The 26,390-nt window shown below is 41.0% G+C and overlaps 1 protein-coding gene across 5 annotated transcripts in view; it reads right to left on the bottom strand.

Moving 5' to 3' along the window:
• Positions 1-26,390, bottom strand: part of LOC101448002 (lysine-specific demethylase 4B) — a 92,414-nt gene that overhangs the window by 65,542 nt on the left and 482 nt on the right. For all 5 annotated transcript variants that reach the window (XM_045687321.2, XM_014215844.3, XM_045687322.2 and 2 more), the window contains exons 2-4: positions 5,637-5,983; positions 5,129-5,304; positions 1,953-2,067 (exon numbers count right to left, since the gene is read on the bottom strand). In XM_045687321.2, coding sequence (XP_045543277.2) covers positions 1,953-2,067; positions 5,129-5,304; positions 5,637-5,969 — 624 coding nt within the window. In that variant the 5' untranslated portion in view covers positions 5,970-5,983. The remainder of the gene's footprint in view (positions 1-1,952; positions 2,068-5,128; positions 5,305-5,636; positions 5,984-26,390) is intronic.

Here is a 26,390-nt window from a genome sequence, read left to right on the forward strand (position 1 = left end):
CCAATCGAGTGACCAACATTTTTGTGCATTTTTCCCATTTATAGACACACCCTATGTGTTTTAATAAAATCAACTATGTGCATTAAGCTTGTTTTTGATGCCTCAAGAGGGCGCCAGAGATTTAGATAACCAGAAGAAGAAAAAAACTTAACCTGGCCCAACTATTCTCCTCCAGTTCCTGCTGGCTTTTCCAGATTCTGCTATTACTCTCCTGAAGTTGCCGGTAATAGGCTACACAGGGAGTCAGCAAACTTTCTCATTTGGAATGCCAAATTTATCTTAGCATTTCTACCGATCTGTGTGCCAGTTATGTCCTTCATATGCTCATTTTCGTAAAACCATTTAATTTATAATAACGTCTTCATATCTCTAAATCATTGTCATGTGGTTTATCAAAATTCTAAAATTATTTCCATATTTTATACAATGTTGCAAATTCGCGTCACAGAGAATGCCAAGAGCGTGCAAAGCTGTCAAAGGGGAAGGGTTGCTACCTTGAAGAATCTCAAATATAAAATATAATTTGATTTGTTTAACACTTTTCTTTGGTTACTACATGATTCTATATGTGTTATTTCATAGTTTTGATGTCTTCACTAATATTCTACAATGTAGAAAATAGTAAAAATAACAAAAAACCCAGGAATGAGTAGGTGTGTCCAAACTTTTGTACTCCATATATTTGTTACCGCTTTACTAAAACAAATCTCGGTCGACCAACAGCCTAACGACCAAATAATCGACCAGTCGACTAATTGGGGCCAGCCCTAAGTGGATTACAGTCTAAATGGGGTTTTTTTTAAGGTAAGAAAACAATTATATAAATATGTATTGAACAATCCAAGGCCTACGACATGGAGTTGCCCTGAATACAGTTGTACTTCAGTTAGTATTTACCCAGTGAATAAAGTAGATTGCCATTGCATTCAAAAGATTTGTATAACTAACCCAAGATAGACCAAAGCCTGTTGTTTCCATTGGGAGAAAATGAATCATAGAGGGCAGAATAAGCAAGGAGGTGAGCAGAGCCAAGCATGAGCTAGTGAGATCCTATTGGTGCGTTCTAGCATTTATTTGCATATTTCCGTTAGGGAACGCCTTGTGCAATAACTCTATTTACCCTTGCACTCCAAAACAACGCCATTTTTTAAAACTTTAGCAAAGGGTAAAGTCTACAAAACGCAGTTCACTCTGTTACAGAATCTAGTTTTGGAAACATAAAAAAACTGTATGAAAATTAGCAGAACGGCGGCCAAAATCGATCTCGCTTCGTCTTCTCCCACTGTTGGCCACTGGGCTTTCTCTCATCACCATATTTGATTGTGGGTGGAAACGCCAACCGGATACTTCACATTTATAAATCCGGTGAAATATCTTGTTCATTGTACTGTATTGCAGTTCTCAAGGTCATGTAATAACACATGTTAACCACCAGATGGGATTAAAGACAAACAACTAAAGGGATGCACCCAAAAATACCTGAAATTAAAAGGCATCCTTTGTCAATTGAAAAAACGAAATAAATGTCTGGGGAAAAAACGAAACAAATAAAAATACACAGATCTAATGAGAACAGATACCAGCGGTTCATCTTTATCTCTGAAATACACTCAGTTCAAATACTTCCATTCAGTGGAATAATCAGAATGGATGGAATGGATCTCCTAGGCCATTGACACACAATGCTCATTTCTGGTAGTAAGGAAGTAAGGAATTCAACACAATTGAGTAACTCTGTCCCAAAGGGTACCTAGTGGAACGTGCTTCAACGTATCCCAAAGAAGTTTATTAAGTAACTTTTATATAATAACGATAGAATTTTATACTTTTCAAAACCAGGGAGGTACCATCTAAACTTGTCCCACAAATGCTCATTTATATGTTCTGCTGAAGAACATTTTGCGACACAACCCACGTATGTGATTAGAAATGCTGTCACCGGGCTGACTTACTGGGTCGTAGATGGAGCCGCTGACGTCGGCGCCGTAGATGGGCGAAACAAAGGTGAGGTTCTTCCAGTATTTCCTCTCCAGGTCGTCAAAGTCCTTGTGTCGGGGAGTACAGTACCTGAGAGAGAGGAGGACAGGGTCGTGTTTAGTAGGCACAAAACAGAAGAAGACGCTTTGAAAGAGAGATACCATCTCAATTTCTTCCAATAAAAAATAAAAAAACATTGAAGCACTTTTTTTCTATGGTGTGCCCTAATGAACATGACCCAGTAACAGTCGGGAGATTTACGAGTGCCTTTCATCCTATGACCAGTAAAGACATTGGATATAGACACTGAAGGTAAAGACAGTAAAACCTGTAGAGTGAAGACTGATTTTTCTTGCAAAGCAACCCAATAATATCTAATGACTACAATAATAACAGTATCTAAAGAATGAATCAAAGGTTTACAATTAGGGCTGGGAATTGCCAGGGACCTCACAATATGACAGAATCACAATACTTAGGTGTCGATACGATAGGTATTGTGATTCTCACGATTCTATATATTGTGATTGGATATACTACAATTTTTTATTTTATTTGATGTTCCAAACATATTGCTCACTATACGTCTGCAGCAGAGAGACAGAGAGCATGACAAAATGTGTTTTGTTCAGTCATGGAAATAAAAGCGCTGAAAACATGTTGGCTCACTATTTCAAAAACAAGATGGTGAACAAGCTATAAGATGAAAAATAAAAAATAAATGTTTTGGCGCAGGTACAGATGACTAGCGCTAGCTAACGCAACCTAGGGGAAAAAAGACATACCTGTATACTGTCTCTTTTCTCGGGCTGGGGCGATATGGCCAAAATATCATATCAGAATATTTTTCACATTTTGGACGGTATTTTACTGTTTTTGAAGAGTAAAAAAGTTCTAAGAATATGTTTTAATTGTAGTTCATAACCAAATATTCCCTCAAACCTGCGTGTGGGCGCACAGCTCCATTCGGCCCTGCCGCGTAGAAGAAATATCAGCCCGCGCAGAGAAGCACGAGACTGAACTTCACTCAACTTTCTATTGAGTTTTCCCCTTCAGTTAACACTAATAAGGTTTCACTCTACTGTGATCGAATCAACGCAATACTCGCCACTTTCAATGTAATGTACCGAAACAAACTACGCCATTAGTATGCAAAACTAGCTGTGCAAGAGATTTTCTTGTGGACAGCGCACATTGGAGTAGGATTCTATTGCATTGACAGGCAAGACTCAGGCCCGTCTGGACTGTTTGGGCTACAGTATGAGCAGTCATGAGTGTGTAATGAGTAGATGCGCTTGTTTTGAGATCAAAGCGAGAGCTGCATGTACCACGTGTGCACATTTGTTCATATTATTTGCTAGTTAGTGAGTTATTAGCCCAGTTATAGTTCATTTATAGTCAACAAATAGGGGAGTGGTTGCTTCCTACAAGAGCACAAAATGTATGCATTTCTAGCCAGTCAGGTAAACAGCTTTTTTTCTGTCTTAAAGGGCCAGTGTTGTATTTTGAGACGGTATTGAACAATAGGTAGAGCGTAGCATAATTTCTCTGATTCTCTAATTATGGTATGGGAATAATAATTACATTTATTTTGCAAAGTGGTTTCTTGCATAAAAAAAGACAACATTTTCAGTCACCTTGTCTGAAGTGGATAAACAGGTTAATGTCAAGCCCTGCAAGTCTCATGGAATGTAGGCCTACATTGAACACCACACATTGGCTGCTACTGTAGACTGAATGGAAAAAACAGCTATTTCCATGTTAAAAATGTTATGGGATGCATTTTTGTCCATTGTTTTTGATGGTAGGCCTACGTTATGATCAAATATCCACAGTAGCCTACTTGGCCACTGTTAAAACTGTAACTTAAAGCAGGTACAGCCTCAATGTTCACAGCGTTGCACAGAATTTTCACAACATTCAAGTTTGCGCTCAGCAGACCTGAAATTTGCCCATTGTCTAAATTTTGTTTATGACGTTAGGGTGACAACACATAAATTATACTTGATTTCAAAGTGGGCTTTCTCCGTTCTGATTGTTTAATATTGTTCAATCCAACTTCAACCAACATTTATTATAAGCATTTATCAATTTCTGCACTTTTGTTATTATTTCCACACTGTGGCATGTAGGGCTGCATGATATGGGCAAACAATCTAGGCCTTGTTTATTGGTGTACTGTTGGAATCATGGAAGTATAATGCTTATTGTAATTCAATAGTTGAAATATAGTGGGCAACACATTGAATACATTGTTGTTTGACATGACAACAAATAAATAGGAATTATTGTAACCGGGTAGGAACCAAAGTGTTGGTCAGTGTTTCCCAGGGGACCCTATACAATGTTATATTCCACTTCTTCGTGTAGATAGCCAGCATTGATAGCTAGCTAGCTAACATATTCATGCCTATTCCTATTCCATATTCATGCCAATCGCCTATTGCTCTCTGATTTAGAAGACACTGTTGCACAAACAACACGTTGATCTAGACCTACACCAGCACTGATATCAGGCTGTATTATCTAGCTAGGTTTGCTCTGACTGATTACATTTAGCTAGCTAGCTGTTCAGCTAACTAACAATTAGCATTACCAGCAAAAACATTTTTTTTTTGCCACAACTTGCTAAGAAAAGACAAACTAGCTCTTTGCAAACAGTAAGATGCACAAACTAATTGTGTTATTACAGAACGCTTTGAAAGCAGCAACATTGTCAACAACATGTTGTTGCTTCTGACCATGCAGAATGCAGAGTGAACGGGAAATGCTTTCCTTGAGAGGCAGGGCTTGATGTGGGAAGCAGCACGCAAGAAGAGGGAGAGAGACAACTTGAAAGTAAACTACAAAAACTGGCATTACACACGCCGGAGTTGCATATTACATTTAACACTATTGCTATTTTAACTGCCTTGATTCTAAACATATGCTGTTTCTATTGTATATATACAAATAGAGTTTATTAATAATATTATTAGCAAACCTAACATTGAAATACTGTTATAGAAGGTAAAGTAAAAACCAAAACAGATCAGTGCCTCAACATCAGTACATAGTAAAAGACAGTATACACCCAGCCCTTATCTCTTCCGCACTATTTTGACTGTGTCTCATTGAGTGTAGAATGGCTGGTAGCTAGGTGAGGACCTACGTTCTGCTGTTGGCCAGTTGACGGTACTCCCCGACGGTCATGGACTTCTTCTGGATGTTGTACTGGGTGAAGAGGCCCGACTGGCCCGTCACCACCTGCATGATGGGAGCAGGGATCACCATCTCCTCGATGGTGTCGTACGACTGCCGCGGCTTCCAGCCCTTAGGAGGAATCACCTGCACGAAAAGAAGGAGGGACGGAGAGAAAGTGAGGGAGAGGATGAGAGTGAAAGTGACAGAGTAAAAGAGGGGACAGAGCAAGAGAAGGGAGGGGGGTAGAGAGAGTGAGAGGGAGAGAAACATGTGGCAAAAGTAGGTGGAGCTACAGTAACATTGCATGGCTGAATTCAAACAAAACTGTCAGAATCTAGAGCACCCAGGAGATTTTCTATGTGAACTGTTGTCTTGTCATACTGCAAAATATACACAATAGGACTACTTTTTCAGAGTAGGTCAGTTCTAATAGGTCAGAAATGCCATTTATATGAAAAGTGTGTGTATGTGTGTACCTTTGCCAGGCCTGCACGGTGTGCTCCTTGAGTCTCCATGTAGGCAACGTATTTGGCAAAGTCCTTGAATTCCTCCATGGTTGGCCGGAAGGTCATGATCTTACAACCCGGGTTCATGACTGGGACTGGAGGAGCTGGGGTAGGGGCTGGATCTGAGGCTAGCTCTGGGGCTTGAGCTGAATCTGGGGTTAGTTCAGGAGCTAGGTCTGGGGCTAGTTCTGAGGCTAAGTCTGGAGCTGGATCTGGGGCCAGGTCTGGTGCTGAGGCTAGGTCTGGTGATGGCGCTTCCAGCGACATGGTGGCAGTTGGATCTGGGGGCACTGCTAATGACATGGAGGAAGGTCGAACTGAAAATACAAAGAGAAAAGGACAAACTATAATCTACAACAACAAAGCAATAAGACACAGTCAGACCTGTGACCATATGTATCATGTGTCTCAGAGTAGGAGTGCTGATATAGGATCAGGTGCCACCTGTCAAAGTAAACTTATTCATTTTGATCTAAAAGGCTAAATTGATCCTAAATCCGCACTCCTACTCTGAGACGCTTGATACATAGGGCCTCCCGAGTAGCGCAGCGGTCTAAGGCACTGCATCTCAGTGCTTGAGGCGTCACTACAAACCCAGGCTGTATCACAACCGGCCTTGATCGGGAGTCCCATAGGCCAGCGCAAAATTGTTCCAGCGTCATCCGGGTTAGGGGAGGTTTTGGACCGGGGTCATTGTAAATAAGAATCTGTTCTTAACTGAATTGCCTAATTAAATAAAAGGTTAAATTAAAAATATATTTAAAAAAAAAAAATACATTTGGCCCCTGAGCAACAGAGAGGTTTAGCCGAATTAACGACTACAATGACTATGAGGTTAGAATATGATTTTAAACACTTCTACATTAATTAATGTGGATGCTACAATGATTACGCATAATCCTTAGTGAATCGTAAATAATGATGAGTGAGAAAGTTAGACGCAAACAATGTACAACCAAAATATGTTTATAAAATGATTATTTTGGTCTCATCAACTGTCAATCCTTGCTTGGATAGCTCATCTACACTGAACCAAAACATGAACACAACATGTAAAACGTTGGTCCCATTTTCATGAGCTGAAATAAAAGACCCAAGAAATGTTTCATGCACACAAAAAGCTTATTTCTCTCAAATGTGTACAAATTTGTTTACATCCCTGTTGGTGAGCATTTCTCCTTTGCCAAGATAATCCATCCACCTGACAGGTGTGGCATATCAAGAAGCTGATTAAACAGCATGATCATTACACAGGTGCACCTTGTGCTGGGGACAATAAAAGGCCACTCTAAAATGTACAGTTTTGTTACACAACACAATGCCACAGGTGTCTCAAGTGATGAGGGAGCTTGCAATTGGCATGCTGACTGCAGGAATGTCCAACAAAGCTATTGCCAGAGAATTGTCCACCAGAGCTGTTGCCGCCTCCAATGTCGTTTTAGAGAATTTGGCAGTACGTCCAACCGGCCTTACAACCACAGACCACGTATAACCACGCCAGCCCATGATCTCCACATCCGGCTTCTTCACCTGTGGGATCGTCTGAGACCAGGCACCCGGACAGCTGATGAAACAGAGTATTTCTGCCTGTAATAAAGCCCTTTTGTGGGGAAAAACAAATTCTGATTGGCTGGGCTTGGGTGAAATCCCCAGTCATGTAAAATCCATATGATTGGGGCCTATTTAATTTATTTCAATTGACTGATCTCCTTACATCAGTGGTTCCCAAACTTTTATAGTCCCGTACCCCTTCAAACATTCAACCTCCAGCTGCGTACCCCCTCTAGCACCAGGGTCAGCGCACTCTCAAATGTTGTTTTTGCCATCATTGTAAGCCTGTCACACACATGTTTAATAAATACGATACATTTATTAAACATAAGAATGAGTGTGAGTTTTTGTCACAACCCAGGCTCGTGGGAAGTGACAAAGAGCTCTTATAGGACCATAATAATCAATACTTTTGCTCTTTATTTAACCATCTTACATATAAAACCTAATTTGTTCATCGAAAATTGTGAATAACTCACCACAGGTTAATGAGAAGGGTGTACTTGAAAGGATGCACATACAGTGAGGGGGAAAAAGTATTTGATCCCCTGCTGATTTTGTACATTTGCCCACTGACAAATAAATGATCAGTCTATAATTTTAATGGTAAGTTTATTTGAACAGTGAGAGACAGAACAACAACAAAAAATCCAGTAAAACGCATGTCAAAAATGTTATAAAGTGATTAGCATTTTAATGAGGGAAAAAAGTATTTGACCCTCTCTCAATCAGAAAGATTTCTGGCTCCCAGGTGTCTTTTATACAGGTAACGAGCTGAGCTTAGGAGCACACTCTTAAAGGGAGTGCTCCTAATCTCAGTTTGTTACCTGTATAAGACACCTGTCCACAGAAAAAAATGTATCAATCTATAATTTTAATGGTAGGTTTATTTGAACAGTGAGAGACAGAATAACAACAAAATAAATCCAGAAAAATGCATGTCAAAAAAGTTATAAAATGATTTGCATTTTAATGAGGGAAATAAGTATTTGACCCCTCTGCAAAACATGACTTAGTACTTGGTGGCAAAACCCTTGTTGGCAATCAGAGGTCCGATGTTTCTTGTAGTTGGCCACCAGGTTTGCACACATCTCAGGAGGGATTTTGTCCCACTCCTCTTTGCAGATCTTCTCCAAGTCATTAAGTTTGAGGCTGTAGTTTAGCAACTCGAACCTTCAGCTCCCTCCACAGATTTTCTATGGGATTGGCCACTCCAGGACCTTAATGTGCTTTCTTGAGCAGGGGGACCTTGCGGGCGCTGCAGGATTTCAGTCCTTCACGGCGTAGTGTGTTACCAATTGTTTTCTTGGTGACTATGGTCCCAGCTGCCTTGAGATCATTGACAAGATCTTCCCGTGTAGTGCTGGGCTGATTCCTCACCGTTGTCATAATCATTGCAACTCCACGAGGTGAGATCTTGCATGGAGCCCCAGGCCGAGGGATATTGACAGTTCTTTTGTGTTTCTTCCATTTGTGAATAATCACACCAACGGTTGTCACCTTCTCACCAAGCTGCTTGGCGATGGTCTTGTTGCCCATTCCAGGTCTTGTTGTCCCTGACATCCTTGGAGAGCTCTTTGGTCTTGGCCATGGAGAGTTTGGAATCTGATTGATTGATTGCTTCTGTGGACAGGTGTCTTTTATACAGGTAACAAACTGAGATTAGGAGCACTCCCTTTAAGAGTGTGCTCCTAATCTCAGCTCGTTACCTGTATAAAAGACACCTGGGAGCCAGAAATCTTTCTGATTGAGAGGGGGTCAAATACGTATTTCCCTCACTAAAATGCAAATCACTTTATAACATTTTTGACATGCGTTTTACTGGATTTTTTGTTGTTGTTATTCTGTCTCTCACTGTTCAAATAAATTTACCATTAAAATTATAGACTGATCATTTCTTTGTCAGTGGGCAAACGTACAAAATCAGCAGGGGATCAAATACTTTTTTCCCCTCACTGTACAAATGAAACACTAGAGTCAAAGCAAATTAACGTCGTCTTCAAGACAAAATTGACTAAATACTTTTACAGTATATGAAAAAAAAGGTGATCTCTGGTTAAAGATGGGGTTTTGACGTCCATTCGAGTACTCGATTACTCATACTCATCCCTAGTCCGTTCATGACATTATTACTGAATCTGAACACTTGACACCTAGGAATTATTTGCCCAATATTATTTTGAAGGCTCAGATGGTGTTGGGATAGGTGGGTGGTTAGCCTACTGACTTCACAAATTAGGCCTAGTTTTAAAATCTAATCTGATGAATATGAGCACATATCAAATCAAACTTTATTTGTCACATGGGCCGAATACAACAGGTGTAGTCCTTAATGTGAAATGCTTACTTACAAACCCTTAACTAACAATGCAGTTCAAGAAAGAGGTAAAAAAAAAATCTACCAAATAAACTAAAGTAGAAAATAATAAAAAGTACAATAACGAGGCTATATACAGGGGTTACCAGTACCGAGTCAATGTGCGGGGGTACAGGTTCTGGGGACCCATGTCAAATCTTTTCAGTCTCCTGAGGGGGAAAAGGTGTTGTGCCCTCTTCACGACTGTCTTGGTGAATTTGGACACCAAGAAACTCTCAACTCGCTCCACTACAGCCACACCGATGTTAATGGGGGCCTGTTTGGCCCGCCTTTTCCTGTAGTCCACAATCAGCTCCTTTGTCTTGCTCACATTGAGGGAGAGGTTGTTGTCCTGGCACAACCCTGCCAGGTCTCTGATCTCCCTATAGGCTGTCTCATCGTTGTCAGTAATCAGGCCTTTCACTGTTGTGTAGTCAGCAAACTTAATGATGGTGTTGGAGTCGTGTTTGACCATGCAGTTGTGGATGAACAAGGAGTACAGGAGGGGACTAAGCACTCACCCTCAAGGGGCCCCAGTGTTGAGGATCAGCGTGGAAGACGTGTTGTTGCCTACCCTTACCACCTGGGGGGCGGCCCGTCAGGAAGTCCAGGATCCAGTTGCAGAGGGAGGTGTTAAGTCCCAGGGTCGCTCACCGACGTGAGTGTTACGGGTGGCTTTGTGAATGTTGACCTGTATAAAGGTATTGCTCACATCGACTACGGAGAACGTTATCACACAGTCGTCCAGAACAGCTGGTGCTCTCATGCATGCTTCAGTGTTGCTTGCTTCAAAGCGAGCATAAAAAGGCATTTAGCTTGTCTGGTAGGCTCCCGTCACTGGGCAGCTCGCAACTGGGTTTTCCTTTTGTCGTCCGTAACAGTTTTCAAGCCTTGCCACATTCGACAAGCTTCAGAGCAGGTGTAGTAGGATTCAATATTAATCCTGTGTTGACGCTTTGCCTGTTTGATGGTTTGGGGGCAATCTGGGGTTCAAACAATGGAGTAAAATAAGCTTATATATTTAGAGTTCAGGTGGTGTAAGACAGTTCATGATGATGGATATTATATTATTCGAGAATATATACAATGGCGAGATATATATATAGAATATATATATATATATATATATATATATATATATATAGCTCCAAAAAAATAAAGGGAACACTTAAACAACACATCCTAGATCTGAATGAAAGAAATAATCTTATTAAATACTTTTTTCTTTACGTAGTTGAATGTGCGGACAACAAAATCACACAAAAATAATCAATGGAAATCCAATTTATCAACCCATGGAGGTCTGGATTTGGAGTCACACTCAAAATTAAAGTGGAAAACCACACTACAGGCTGATCCAACTTTGATGTAATGTCCTTAAAACAAGTCAAAATGAGGCTCAGTAGTGTGTGTGGCCTCCACGTGCCTGTATGACCTCCCTACAATGCCTGGGCATGCTCCTGATGAGGTGGCGGATGGTCTCCTGAGGGATCTCCTCCCAGACCTGGACTAAAGCATCCGCCAACTCCTGGACAGTCTGTGGTGCAACGTGGCGTTAGTGGATGGAGCGAGACATGATGTCCCAGATGTGCTCAATTGGATTCAGGTCTGGGGAACCAGTCCATAGCATCAATGCCTTCCTCTTGCAGGAACTGCTGACACACTCCAGCCACATGAGGTCTAGCATTGTCTTGCATTAGGAGGAACCCAGGGCCAACCGCACCAGCATATGGTCTCACAAGGGGTCTGAGGATCTCATCTCGGTACCTAATGGCAGTCAGGCTTCCTCTGGCGAGCACATGGAGGGCTGTGCGGCCCCCCAAAGAAATGCCACCCCACACCATGACTGACCCACCGCCAAACCGGTCATGTTGGAGGATGTTGCAGGCAGCAGAACGTTCTCCACGGCGTCTCCAGACTCTGTCACGTCTGTCACATGTGCTCAGTGTGAACCTGCTTTCATCTGTGAAGAGCACAGGGCGCCAGTGGTGAATTTGCCAATCTTGGTGTTCTCTGGCAAATGCCAAAGATCCTGCACGGTGTTGGGCTGTAAGCACAACCCCCACCTGTGGACGTCGGGCCCTCATACCATCCTCATGGAGTCTGTTTCTGACCGTTTGAGCAGACACATGCACATTTGTGGCCTGCTGGAGGTCATTTTGCAGGGCTCTGGCAGTGCTTCTCCTGCTCCTCCTTGCACAAAGGCGGAGGTAGCGGTCCTGCTGCTGGGTTATTGCCCTCCTACGGCCTCCTCCACGTCTCCTGATGTACTGGTCTGTCTCCTGGTAGCGCCTCCATGCTCTGGACACTACGCTGACAGACACAGCAAACCTTCTTGCCACAGCTCGCATTGATGTGCCATCCTGGATGAGCTGCACTACCTGAGCCACTTGTGTGGGTTGTAGACTCCGTCTCATGCTACCACTAGAGTGAAAGCACCGCCAGCATTCAAAAGTGACCAAAACATCAGCCAGGAAGCATAGGAACTGAGAAGTTGTCTGTGGTCCCCACCTGCAGAACCACTCCTTTATTGGGGGTGTCTAGCTAATTGCCTATAATTTCCACCTGTTGTCTATTCCATTTGCACAACAGCATGTGACATTTATAGTCAATCGATGTTGCTTCCTAAGGGGACAGTGTGATTTCACAGAAGTGTGATTGACTTGGAGTTACATTGTGTTGTTTAAGTGTTCCCTTTATTTTATATATATATATATATATATATATATATATAGAGGTCGACCGATTAATCGGAATGGCCGATTAATTAGGGTGGATTTCAAGTTTTCATAACAATCGGTAATCGGCATTTTTGGACACCGATTATGGCCGATGACATTGCACTCCACGTGGAGACTGCGTGGCAGGCTGACTACCTGTTATGCGAGTGCAGCAACGAGCCAAAGTAAGGTGCTAGCTAGCATTAAACTTATCTTATAAAAAACTATCAATCTTAACATAATCACTAGTTATCTACACATGGGTGATGATATTACTAGTTTATCTAGCTTGTCCTGCGTTGCAAAAAAAAAAAAATCGATGCGGTGCCTGTTAATTTATTGAATCGCAGCCTACTTCGCCAAACGCCTTTCTTAAAATCAATACACAAGTATATATTTTTAAACCTGCATAATTAGTTAATATTGCCTGCTAACATGAATTTCTTTTAACTAGGTAAATTGTGTCACTTCTCTTGCATTCTGTGCAACAGAGTCAGGGTAACGTTACATGCAGCAGTTTGGGCCGCCTGGCTCGTTGCAAACTGTGTGAAGACCATTTCTTCCTAACAAAGTCAGCCAACTTCCCCAATCGTTGCATGAATGTACCTAACCATAAACATCAATGCCTTTATTAGTACACAGTAGTATATATTTTTTGAAACCTGCATATTTAGTTAAAAGAAATTAATGTTAGCAGGCAATATTAACTATGGAAATTGTGTCACTTCTCTTGCATTCATTGCACGCAGAGTCAGGGTATATGCAACAGTTTGGGCCGCCTGGCTCGTTGCGAAATAATTTGGCAGAATTTTACATAACTATGACATAACATTGAAGGTTGTGCAATGTAACAGCAATATTTAGACTTATGGATGCCACCCGTTAGATAAAATACGGAACGGTTCCATATTTCACTGAAAGAATAAACGTTTTGTTTTTCGAAATGATAGTTTCCAGATTTGACCATATTAATGACCTAAGGCTCGTATTTCTGTGTGTTATTATATTATAATTAAGTCTATGATTTCATAGAGCAGTCTGACTGAGCAGTGGTAGGCATCAGCAGGCTCATAAGCATTCATTCAAACAGCACTTTCCTGCGTTTGCCAGCAGCTCTTCGCAATGCTTCAAGCACAGCGCTGTTTATGACTTCAAGCCTATCAACTCCCGAGATTAGGCTGGCTAATGTATGTGGCGTCGGGAGCTAATGATCATACACAAATAGAGTAACCGATAGCAATGTACAATATGGCGAATTTAGCAAAATGTGGAATTTGTGGTAAGTGCATGGGGGATACCATCTATATGCACCTCCGCTATTGTGTATGGTTCTAGAAACATAAAGCCCTCTACTTTGATATCACATCAACATAACTTCACAAATATAGACTTACTGTTTTAACACGTTTGCAACCGACAGTATTTTTCAGGGACAACATGTTTGTGGTGTCCGTCTTTTATTCACACGCGTGTTCAGAGAAGCAGCTAGCTACATTACAAGTATGTGGACACCCTTTCAAATTAGTGGATTCTGCCATTTCAGCCACACCCGTTGCTGTGTGTTCGATAAAAATCGAACACACAGCCATGCAATCTCCATAGACAAATATTGTCAGCAGAATGGCCCATACTGAAGAGCTCAGTGACAATTTCAATGTGGCACCGTCATAGGATGCCACCTTTCCAACAAGTCAGTACGTCAAATTTCTGCCCTGCTAGAGCTGCCCCGGTCAACTGCATGTGCTGTTATTGTGAAGTGGAAACATCTAGGAGCAACAACGACTCAGCTGCGAAGTGGTAGGTCACACAAGCTCACAGAACGGGACCGCCGAGAGCTGACGCGCATCAAAATAGTCTGTCCTCGGTTACAACACTCACTACCGAGTTCCAAACTGCTTCTGGAAGCAACGTCAGCACAATAACTGTTTGTCGGGAGCTTGATGAAATTGGTTTCAATGACCCGAGCAGAAGAAACATGCCTAAGACCACAATGCGAAACTCCAAGCGTCGGCTGGAGGGGTGTAAAGCTCGCCGCCATTGGACTCTGGAACATACAATGACATTCTAGACCAATGGGGGGCAAAGTACGGCCCTTCAATTCGGCCCGCGAGACAAACAAAATTAAAATAATTTACCTTTTTGATCCATTTTTTCCTCCCCAATTTCATGGTATCCAATCGGTAGTTACAGTCTTGTCCCATCGCTACAACTTCCGTACGGACTCGGGAGAGGCCAAGGTCGAGAGCCATGCCTCCCCCGAAACACGACCCAGTCAAGCCGCACTGCTTCTTGACACAATGCCCACTTAACCGTGTCAGTGTGCATGCGCCCGGCCCGACACAGGCGTCGCTAGAACGCGATGGGACAAGGAAATCTCGGCCTGCCAAACCCTCTCCTAACCCAGACGATGCTGGGCCAATTGTGTGCCGCCTCATGGGTCTCCCAGTCACGGCCAACTGTGACACAGCCTGGGAACGAACCCGGGTCTGTAGTGACTCCTCAAGCACTACGATGCAGTGCCTTAGACAGCTGCGCCACTTGGGAGGCCGACGCAAATTGATTTTAACAAACAATTGGTCCCCCAAAAAATGCGTCCCTCTGTTGAATTTCAAAATTCCGATGTGGCCCTCGAGCCAAAAAGTTTGCCGACACCTGTTCTAGACGATTCTATGCTTCTAACTTTGTGGCAACAGTTTGGGGAAGGCCCTTTCCTGTTTCAGCATGACAATGCCCCCGTGCACAAAGTGAGGTCCATACAGAAATGGTTTGTCAAGATCAATGTGGAAGAACTTGACTGGACTGCACAGAGCCCTGACCTCAACCCCATCGAACACCTTTGGGATGAATTGTAACGCCGACTGCGAGCCAGGCCTAATCGCACAACATCAGTCCGACCTCACTAATGCTCTTGTGGCTGAATGGAAGCAAGTTCCCACAGGAATGTTTCAACATCTAGTGGAAAGCCTTCCCAGAAGAGTGGAAGCTGTTAAAGCAGCAAAAGGGTGACAAACTCCATATTAATGCCCATGATTTTGAAATGAGATGTTCAACGAGCAGGTGTCCACATACTTTTGTATAATTAGCACAGGTCACATGGTACACTACATGACCAAAAGTATGTGAACACCTGCTCGTCGAGGCTGGTGTCCAAATTTGACGAACTGACTTGTTGGAAAGGCAGTATCTTATGATGATGCCACGTTGAAAGTCACTGAGCTACTGCCAATGTTTGTCTATGAAGATTGCATGGCTGTGTGTCACGACGCCAGGACAGCGGAGTCAATCACCACCTTCTGGAGACACCTGAAACCCCACCTCTTTAAGGAATACCTAGGATAGGATAAAGTAATCCTTCTAACCCCGCCCCTTAAAAGATTTAGATGCACTATTGTAAAGTGGTTGTTCCACTGGATATCATAAGGTGAATGCACCAATTTGTAAGTCGCTCTGGATAAGAGCGTCTGCTAAATGACTTAAATGTAAATGTAATGTAATGTGTGCTCCATTTTATGAAGCTGTCGGCAACGGATGTGGCTGAACTAGCCGATTCCACTAATGTGAAGGGGTGTCCACATACTGTTGTATTTATAGTGTATAATATTAACTGGAGACTGCGTCCAAGATGTCAGCTGTTTTCAAGCAGGGCCTAAAATGAACACCCGCCAAATGCGGGTAGATTTTGGCATTGGCGGGTAAAGATGTCTATTTCAGCAGCCAACTTGGTGGGTGGTCAGGGCTCCACAGTGTTGGCATGTGAATAAAAACAGTCAAGTATGATCACATTAATAGTAAAAATCATTGCTGCAGTAGCTATTTTCAAAGTATTTCTGCCGTTTTGTTTCATTGCTGGTAAATTAAAAATCGCACAAAGTCAAAGAACTACGAATACTATATAGCCTATTCAACGTCGGGTTGCAACACTGCCTGGCTGGGGGCTGAGCGAACGTGAAAGATGCATTTTTCGAAGGACTACACACAGGCATAAAAGTTGGTCTAATTTACTTGAAACAAAAGACTTTGTCCTTGTGTTTCTTTGCTATTTACATTGTTTTGTTCACTAGCTAGGTTGGTTTTTCTATGTTTGAGTTTCAACTGGTAGGGAAGAGAAGACAAAACTTCTACTAGTCAGACTCAATCTCAGAGTCGAACTACCACGATAACCTACTGCGCTATTTTCTTTTTATAAATAAAGAGTACCAGTCAAAAGTTTGGACACCAACTCATTCAAAGGTTTCTTTATTTGTACGATTCTCTATATTGTAGAATAAATGTTGAAGACATCAAAACTATGAAATAACATATGGAATCATGAAGTAACCAAAAAGTGTTCAACAAATCCAAAAATATTTTATATTTGAGATAATTCAAAGTAGCCACCCCTTGCCTGACAGCTTTGTACAGTCTTTGCATTCTCTCAACCAGCTTCACCTGGAGTGTGTTTCCAACAGTCTTGAAGGAGTTCCCACATATCCTAAGCACTTGTTGGCTGCTTTTCCATCACTCTGCGGTCCAACTCATCCCAAACCATCTCAATTGGGTTGAGGTCAGGTGACTGTGGAGGACAGGTCATCTGATGCAGCACTCCATCACTCTCCTTGGTCAAATAGCCCTTACATAGCCTGGAGGTGTGTTGGGTCATTGTCGAGTTTAAAAACAAATAATAGTCCCACTAAGCGCAAACCAGATGGGATGGTGTATCGCTGCAAAATGCTGTGGCAGCCATACTGGTTAAGTGTGCCTTGAGTTCTAAATAAATCACTGACAGTGTCAACAGCAAAGCACCCCCACACCATCACACCTCCTCCTCCATGCTTCACAGTGGGAACCACACATACGGAGATCATCCATTCACCTACTCTGCGTCTCACAAAGACACGGCGGTTGGAACCAAAAATCTCACATTTTGACTCATAAGACCAAAGGACAGATTTCCACCGGTCTAATGTCCATTGCTCGTGTTTCTTGGACCAAGCAAGTCTCTTCTTCTTATTGGTGTCCTTCAGTAGTGGTTTCTTTGCAGCAATTCGACCATGAAGACCTGACTTCCGCAGTCTCCTCTTTACAGTTGATGTTGAGATGTCTGTTACTTGAACTCTGTGAAGCATTAATTTGGGCTGTAATCTGAGGTGCAGTTAACTCTAATGCACTTCCTGTCCTGTGGTGGTCCTCATGAGAGCCAATTTCATCATCGTGCTTGATGGTTTTTGCGACTGCACTTGAAGAAACGTTCAAAGTTAATGACATTTTCCGCATTGACTGACCTTCGTTTCTCCTTGCTTATTAGAGCTGTTCTTGTCAGAATATGGACTTGGTCTTTTACCAAATAAGGCTATCTTCTGTATACAACCCCTACCTTGTCACAACAAAACTGATTGGCTCAAACGCATTAAGGAAAGAAATTCAACAAATTAACAAGGCACACCTGTTAATTGAAATGCATTCCAGGTGACTACCTCATGAAGCTGGTTGAGAAAATGCCAACCGTGTGCAAAGCTGTCATCAAGGCAAAGGGTGGCTATTTGAAGAATATCAAACAAAGTATATTTGGATTTGTTTAACACATTTTTGGTTACTACATGATTCCATATGTAATTTCATAGTTTTGATGTCTTCACTATTTTTCTACGATGTAGAAAATTGTAAAAAAATAAATAAATAAAACCATTGAATGAGTGGGTGTGTCAAATCTTTGGACTGGTACTGTATATGATGGGATATATAGACATTATTAGAGGTCGGCCGATTAATCGGAATGACCGATCAATCGGAATGGCCAATTAATTAGGGTCGATTTCAAGTTTTCATAACAAATCGGTATTTTTGGCCACCGATTTGCCGATTTATTTTGTATTTTTTTACACCTTTATTTAACTAGGCAAGTCAGATTAAGAACACATTCTTATTTTCAATGACGGCCTAGGAACGGGGGTTAACTGCCTTGTTCAGGAGGGGATTCGTTTTTGCAACCTTCCGGTTACTAATCCAATCCAATGCTCGAGGAGCCTGCATGGCAGGCTGACTACCTGTTACGCGAGGGCAGCAAGAAGCCAAGGTAAGTTGCTAGCTAGCATTAAACTTATCTTATAAAAAACTATCAATCTTAACATAATCACTAGTTAACTACACATGGTTGATGATATTACTAGTTTATCTAACGTGTCCTGCGTTGCATATAATCGATGCGGTGCCTGTTAATTTATCATTGAATCATAGCCTATTTCGCCAAACGGATGTTGATTTAACAAGCGCATTTGCGAAAAAAGCACTGTCGTTGCACCAATGTACCTAACCATAAACATCAATGCCTTTCTTTAAAAATCAATAAACAAGTATATATTTTTAAACCTGCATATTTAGTTAATATTGCCTTCTAACATGAAATTGTGTCACATCTCTAGCGTTCATTGCAAGCAGAGTCGGGGTATATGCAACAGTTTCGGCCGCCTGGCTCGTTGCGAACTAATTTGCCAGAATTTTACGTAATTATTGAAGGTTGTGCAATGTAACTGGAATATTTAGACTTAGGGATGCCACCCGTTAGATAAAATACGGAACGGTTCCGTATTTCACTGAACGAAAAAAAACGTTTTGTTTTCGAGATGATAGTTTCCGGATATGACCATATGAATGACCTAAGGCTCGTATTTCTGTGTGTTTATTATATTATAATTAAGTCTATGATTTGATAGAGCAGTCTGACTGAGCGGTGATAGGCACCAGCAGGCTCGTAAGCATTCATTCAGACAGCACTTTCGTGCGTTTTGCCAGCAGCTCTTCGCTGTGTTTCATGCTGTTTATGACTTCAAGCCGGGTGGGTATAATTTGTGGAACGTTCCAACAGGAATCTGTTCCAAAAACTTCGTAAATAACAAGGTTTCCAAAAAACAACGCATACAAAGTTGTATAGCGGTAGAATAAGATACCGGATAGGGAGTGGTCTATTTCATTGCGTTTTTCACTCATCACGTTTATTCTGGAAAATGTCTGTCCTCACTCTGGTTGCCTATGGACAAACATTAAGAATAAGCTACGTGGTGAGTTGATGCCTATTCGGCAGCTAGTTAGCTAGGTTTGTATGCGTTGCTACTTTGTAAGAGTTGTTGGTTGGCAACCTTTTACTTTACGTTTTTTGGAACAGATTCCTGTTGGAACGTTCCACCCCTTCAAGCCTATCAACTCCCAAGACTAGGCTGGTGTAACCGATGTGAAATGGCTAGCTAGTTAGCGGGGTGCACGCTAATAGTGTTTCAAACGTCACTCGCTCTGAGACTTGGAGTAGTTGTTTCCCCTTGCTCTACATGGGTAACGCTGCTTCGAGGGTGGCTGTTGTCGATGTGTTCCTGGTTCGAGCCCAGGTAGGAGCAAGGAGAGGGACGGAAGCTATACTGTTACACTGGCAATACTAAAGTGCCTATAAGAACATCCAATAATCAAAGGTATATGAAATACAAATCGTATAGAGAGAAATAGTCCTAGAATTCCTATAATAACTACAACCTAAAATTTACCTGGGAATATTTAACACTCTTGTTAAAAGGAACCACCAGCTTTCATATGTTCCCATGTTCTGAGCAAGGAATTTAAACCTTAGCTTTTTTACATGGCACATATTGCACTTTTACTTTCTTCTCCAACACTTTGTTTTGCATTATTTAAACCAAATTGAACATGTTTCATTATTTATTTGAGGCTAAATTGATTTTATTGATGTATTATATTAAGTTAAAATAAGTGTTCATTCAGTATTGTTGTAATTATCATTATTACCAAAAAAAATTAGCAAAAAAAATATTTAAAATTAAAAAATAAAAACAATGTTGAAAGAAATGAAAGAAATAAAATAAAAAATATACAATTTAAATAAATAAAAAACGGCCGATTATTCGGTATCGGCTTTTTTTTGGTCCTCCAATAATCGGTATCGGCGTTGAAAAATCATAAATCGGTCGACCTCTAGACATTATGGACAGAAAATGTTGTATTTAGTCTGTAGGATACATAGGATAGAATAGTATGTAAACAACAATAGTTAAATAGAATGGCATTCAATAGAATACAGTATCTACAGTTGATGTCAGAAGTTTACGTACAGCTTAGCCAAATACATTTAAACTCAATTTTTCACAAATCCTGACCTTTAATCCTAGTAAAGATTCCCTGTCTTAGGTCAGTAAGGATCACCACTTTATTTTAACTTCTCTCGGAAAGGGGGGCAGTATTGAGTAGCTTGGATGAAAAACATGCCCAAAGTAAAATGCCTGCTACTCAAGCACAAAAGCTAGAATATGCATATAATTAGTACATTTGGATAGAAAACACTCTTAAGTTCCTAAAACTGTTTGAATGATGTCTGTGAGTATAACAGAAATCACAAGGCAGGAAAAAACCTGAGAAGAATCCAACCAGGAAGTGGGAAATCTGAGGTTTGTAGTTTTTCAAGTGATTGCCTCTCCAGTATACAGTGTCTGTGGGGTCATATTGCACTTTCTAAGGCATCCACAAGATGTCAACAGTCTTTAGAACCTTGTTTCAGGCTTCTACTCTGAATGGGAAGAGAATAAGAGCTGATTCAGTCATGTGTCTGTAAAATTGGCATGAGCTCAAACATGCGTGCGGCCGTGAGAGCGAGCTGCCTTTCCTTTCAATTCTAAAGACAATGGAATTGTCCGGTTGGAATATTATTGCAGATTTATGATAAAAACATCCTAAAGATTGATTCTATACATCGTTTGACATGTTTATACGAACTGTAATGGAACTATTTTGAATTTTCGTCTGGACTAAACTCACAAGCTTAGTGAATTTGGAGTGCTGGACTAAACGCGCGAACAAAATGGAGATACTTGGACATAAATATGAACTTTATCGAACAAAATGAACATTTATAGTGGAACTGGGATTCCTGGGAGTGCATTCTGATGAAGATCATCAAAGGTAAGTGAATATTTATAATGTTATTTGTGACTTCTGTTGACTCCAAAATGGCGGGTATCTGTATGGATTGTTTTGATGTCTGAGTGCTGTACTCAGATTATTGCAAAGTTTGCTTTCGCCGTAAAGCTTTTTTGAAATCTGACACAGCGGTTGCATTAAGGAGAAGTTTATCTATAATTATGTGCGTAACACTTGTATCTTTTATCAAAGTTTATGATGAGTATTTCTGTAAATTAATGTGCTCATTCACCGGAAGTTTTGGAGGCAAAACATTTCTGAACATTACACGCCAATGTAAAATGGGGGTTTTGGATATAAATATGAACTTTATCGAGCAAAACATACATGTATTGTGTAACAAAGTCCTATGAGTGCCATCTGATGAAGATCATCAAAGGTTAGTGATTCATTTTAGCTGTATTTCTGTTTTTTGTGACGCCTCTCAAAGCTTGGAAAATGGCTGTGTGGTTTTTCTTGTCTAGGTGCTGTCCTAACATAATCTAAGGCTATGCTTTCGCCGTAAAGCCTTATTGAAATCGGACAATGCCGTTGGATTAACGAGAAGATTATCTTTAAAATGGTGTATAATACTTGTATGTGTGAGAAATTTCAATTATGAGATTTTTGTTGTTTTGAATTTGGCGCTCTGCTATTTCACTGGCTGTTGGCGAGGTGGGACGCTACCATCCCATATGTCCTAGAGAGGTTTTAAGAATGTAATACGTCAGAATAATAGGAGAAAGAATTATTTATTTCAGTTTTCCTTTCTTTCATCACATTCCCAGGGGGTCAGAAGTTTACATATACTAATTGAGTGTTTGGTAGCATTGCCTTTAAATTGTTTAACTTCGGTCAAACATTTCAGGTAGCCTTCCACAAGCTTCCCACAATAAGTTGGGTGAATTTTGGCCAATTCCTCCTGACAGAGCTGGTGTAACCGAGTCAGGTTTGTAGGCATCCTTGCTCGCACACGCTTTTTCAGTTCTGCCCACAAATTTTCTATAGGATGATGTCAGGGCTTTGTGATGGCCACTCCAATACCTTGACTTTGTTGTCCTTAAGCCATTTTCCACAACTTTGGAAGTATGCTTCGGGTCATTGTCCATTTGGAAGACCCATTTGCGACCAAGCTTTAACTTCCTGACTGATGTCTTGAGATGTTGCTTCAAAATATCCACATAACTTTCCTTTCTCGTGATGCCATCTATTTTGTGAAGTGCACCAGTCCCTCCTGCAGCAAAGCACCCCCACAACATGATGCTGCCACCGCCGTGCTTCACGGTTGGGATGGTTTTCTTCGGTTTGCAAGCCGCCCCATTTTCCCTCCAAATGTAACGATGGTCATTATGGCCAAACAGTTATATTTTTGTTTCATCAGACCAGAGGACATTTCTCCAAAAAGTATGATCTTTGTCCCCATGTGCAGTTGCAAACCGTAGTCTGGCTTTTTTATGGCGGTTTTGGAGCAATGGCTTCTTCCTTGCTGAGCGGCCTTTTAGGTTATGTCAATATAGGACTCGTTTTACTGTGGATAGATACTTTGGTACCCGTTTCCTCCAGCATCTTCACAAGGTCCTTTGCTGTTCTTCTGGGATTGATTTACACTTTTTGCACCAAAGTACGTTCATCTCTAGGAGACAGAACACGTCTCCTTCCTGAGCAGTATGATGGCTGCGTGGTCCCATGGTGTTTAAACTTGCATACTATTGTTTGTACAGATGAACGTGGTAGGCGTTTGGAAATGGCTCCCAAGGATGAACCAGAGTAGTGGAGGTCTACAATTTTCTTGGTTGAGGTCTTGGCTGATTTCTTTTGATTTCTGCATGATGTCAAGCAAAGTGGCAATGAGTTTGAAGGTAGGCCTTGAAATACATCCACAGGTACACCTCCAATTGACTCAAATGATGTCAATTAGCCAATCAGAAGCTTCTAAAGCCATGACATCATTTTCTGGGAATTTTCCAAGCTGTTTAAAGGCACAGTCAACTTAGTGTATGTAAACTTCTGACACACTGGAATTGTGATACAGTGAATTATAAGTGAAATAATCTGTCTAAACAATTGTTGGGAAAATTACTTGTGTCAAACACAAAGTAGATGTCCTAACCGACTTGCCAAAACTATAGTTTGTTAACAAGAAATCTGTGGAGTGGTTGAAAAACGAGTTGTAAATGACTCCAACCGAAGTGAATGTAAACTTCCGACTTCAACTGTATTAGAACTAGGGATGCTGGATATAACGGTGAACATATCAGAATCGGCAGATATTAGCTAAAAATGCCAACATCGGTATCGGCTGTTGTCTAGCCTAACGCCGATGTGCAAAACCGATGTCAAAGCTGACGTGCATACCTATATAACGTAGGTTCATGACAATGACGCCATGTAACATTTTGCTCTATACGTGCAACACAGCATTCCTAAGCTAGCCCACAATGTCTGCTGTGTGGATCAAGCAGTCAACAAGTCAAGTAGTCATTTGAAAGAGTAACATAATTTCAGCGAGACAACTCAATGGCGAAATCCATTAAAGCCAAGATAATGGAATTCATTGCCCTTGACAATCAAACGTTCTCGGTCGTGGGTGATGTTGGATTTCGCCGACTAGCTTCCCGACATGCATACTATGAATGCCGTTTGGGTCTTTGCATGTCAAAAAAGATAAAGTAGCACTGTCAAAGCTGTACAAAAAGTGGAATATTTTGAATTTTTTTGTCACGAAATGCGCCATGCTCGTCACCCTTATTTACCCTTTCGGATAGTGTCTTGAACGCACGAACAAAACGCCGCTATTTGGATATAACAATGGATTATTTGGGACCGAACCAACATTTGTTATTGAAGTAGAAGTCCTGGGAGTGCATTCTGACGAAGAACAGCAAAGGTAATAACATTTTTCTTATAGTAAATCTGACTTTGGTGAGTGCTAAACTTGCTGGGTGTCTAAATAGCTAGCCCTGTGATGCCGGGCTATCTACTGAGAATATTGCAAAATGTAATTTCACCGAAAAGCTGTTTTAAAAATCGGACATAGCGAGTGCATAGAGGAGTTCTGTATCTATAATTCTTAAAATAATTGTTATGTTTTTTGTGAACGTTTATCGTGAGTAATTTAGTAAATTCACCGGCAGTGTTCGGTGGGAATGCTAGTCACATGCTAGTCACATGCTAGTCACATGCTAATGTAAAAAGCTGGTTTTTGATATAAATATGAACTTGATTGAACAAAACATGCATGTATTGTATAACATAATGTCCTAGGGTTGTCATCTGATGAAGATCATCAAAGGTTAGTGCTGCATTTAGCTGTGGTTTGGGTTTATGTGACATTATATGCTAGCTTGAAAAATGGGTGTCTGATTATTTCTGGCTGGGTACTCTGCTGACAATCTAATGTTTTGCTTTCGTTGTAAAGCCTTTTTGAAATCGGACAGTGTGGTTAGATTAACGAGAGTCTTGTCTTTAAAATGGTGTAAAATAGTCATATGTTTGAAAAATTGAAGTTTTTGCATTTGAGGTATTTGAATATCGCGCCACGGGATTACACTGGCTGTTGAGTAGGTGGGACGCAAGCGTCCCACCTAGCCCATATTAATCAAATAAGAACTGTCTTATAAATTAGGGTTATTTTAGATGACACCTAGCTATATAGTTACCTAGTTAACTATAGCTACTGAAACAGATGTCGTTTTGCTATGTTTTTGGAGAAGAACATTTTTTGCATCCATGAGCTAGCAAGCTGCGAGACAACTTTACCAGCATCATAGCATACGTATCGATGAATCGTCGTGACATGAAATACGAGTGATCGTGTAATACATGTGTAATATCTACGTAAAATGTTTATTAAAGCGTTAATTATGTGACTTGCAGTCATATTCAGGTCCTGATTAGTCAACAAGCTTATTTGACATGTCAAATAGTGTTAAATAGTATATTTTTTGACACGCAAAGACCCAAACGGTGTTCCATAGAAATCCTGGTTGAGAATGAAATGACAGAACAAATGAACAACGAAACAGCACAGCAAGTATGTGAAAGAAAAAGGTATTGATTATGTTTTACTGGTAATGGGGACATACGTAAATGCCAACAAAATAACTTTTTGGTCAGTGTGGTGTGTGTAACCTTTTTAACTAGGCAAGTCAGATAAGAACAAATTGTTATTTACAATGATGGCCTACCCCAGCCAATCCCGGACGACGCTGGGCCAATTGTGTGCCGCCCTATGGGACTCCCAATCACGGCCGGATGTAATACAGCCTGGATTCGAACCAGGGACTGTAGTGACATCTCTTGCACAGAGATGAAGTGCCTTTGACCGCTGCGTCCGTGTGTGTGTTAACTATACTAGAATGCTTAAAAAGGCCACAAAAATTTGAAATATCAGTTTTCAGTATCATTTTGTCAAGGAAAATATTGAATATTGGTATCGGCCAAAAATGTCATATCGGTGCATCACTAATTAGAACACATTTAATCTAGAATCAAAACACTTTATCCTGTCACTTCTTAGAACTCTTTGTGATGTTATTACTATGCATTACCTACATCACATTTTGTTCTTCATTTTGATTGTAAATACTATGGAGATACGACATTGAAGAGCACTCACTAACCTTGTTCTTAAATTCACTCATACACTTTTCTAAATTCTGCATGTGGTATGGTATGACAGGAGACACGCACAGGCACTTACAGCTGGCTATAAAAAGGAGAAAAAAACTGGGGAGCTTAAAGCCGATAACGTTTTCTGACTGGCTAGCCAACTAGCTTCATATTAGAGGAGCTAGAAGTTGTAGCTAGCATTAGCACACGGACTAAACTGGCAAACGTATCAAAGAGATTGAAAGTAGACATGAATAGTATCATGGACTCGAGTTATTTGTAACGTTAGTTAGCTAGCATAACTAGCACGTCTACCTTGGAAGACGCAAAGGAGCTACGTGCAGAAATAGCTCGCGTGCACGAGTATGATGACCGTCGTGACGTACCTAGCAAACGCGATACTCAGAATGAACAGTGGTTCAGAAACAAAATATGACATGCTATGAATCAAACAAAAACGATTGTGTGGGGTCACTCGTGTAAGCACTAATTACTAGCTACCTTGGTGCCAGAGATATGTAATTAAAGCTAAGCTAACGTTAGCTACCTGGCGCT

This window comes from Salmo salar, chromosome 10 (assembly GCF_965601325.2).
Source record: "Salmo salar chromosome 10, fSalSal1, whole genome shotgun sequence".
Taxonomy (NCBI): domain Eukaryota; kingdom Metazoa; phylum Chordata; class Actinopteri; order Salmoniformes; family Salmonidae; genus Salmo; species Salmo salar.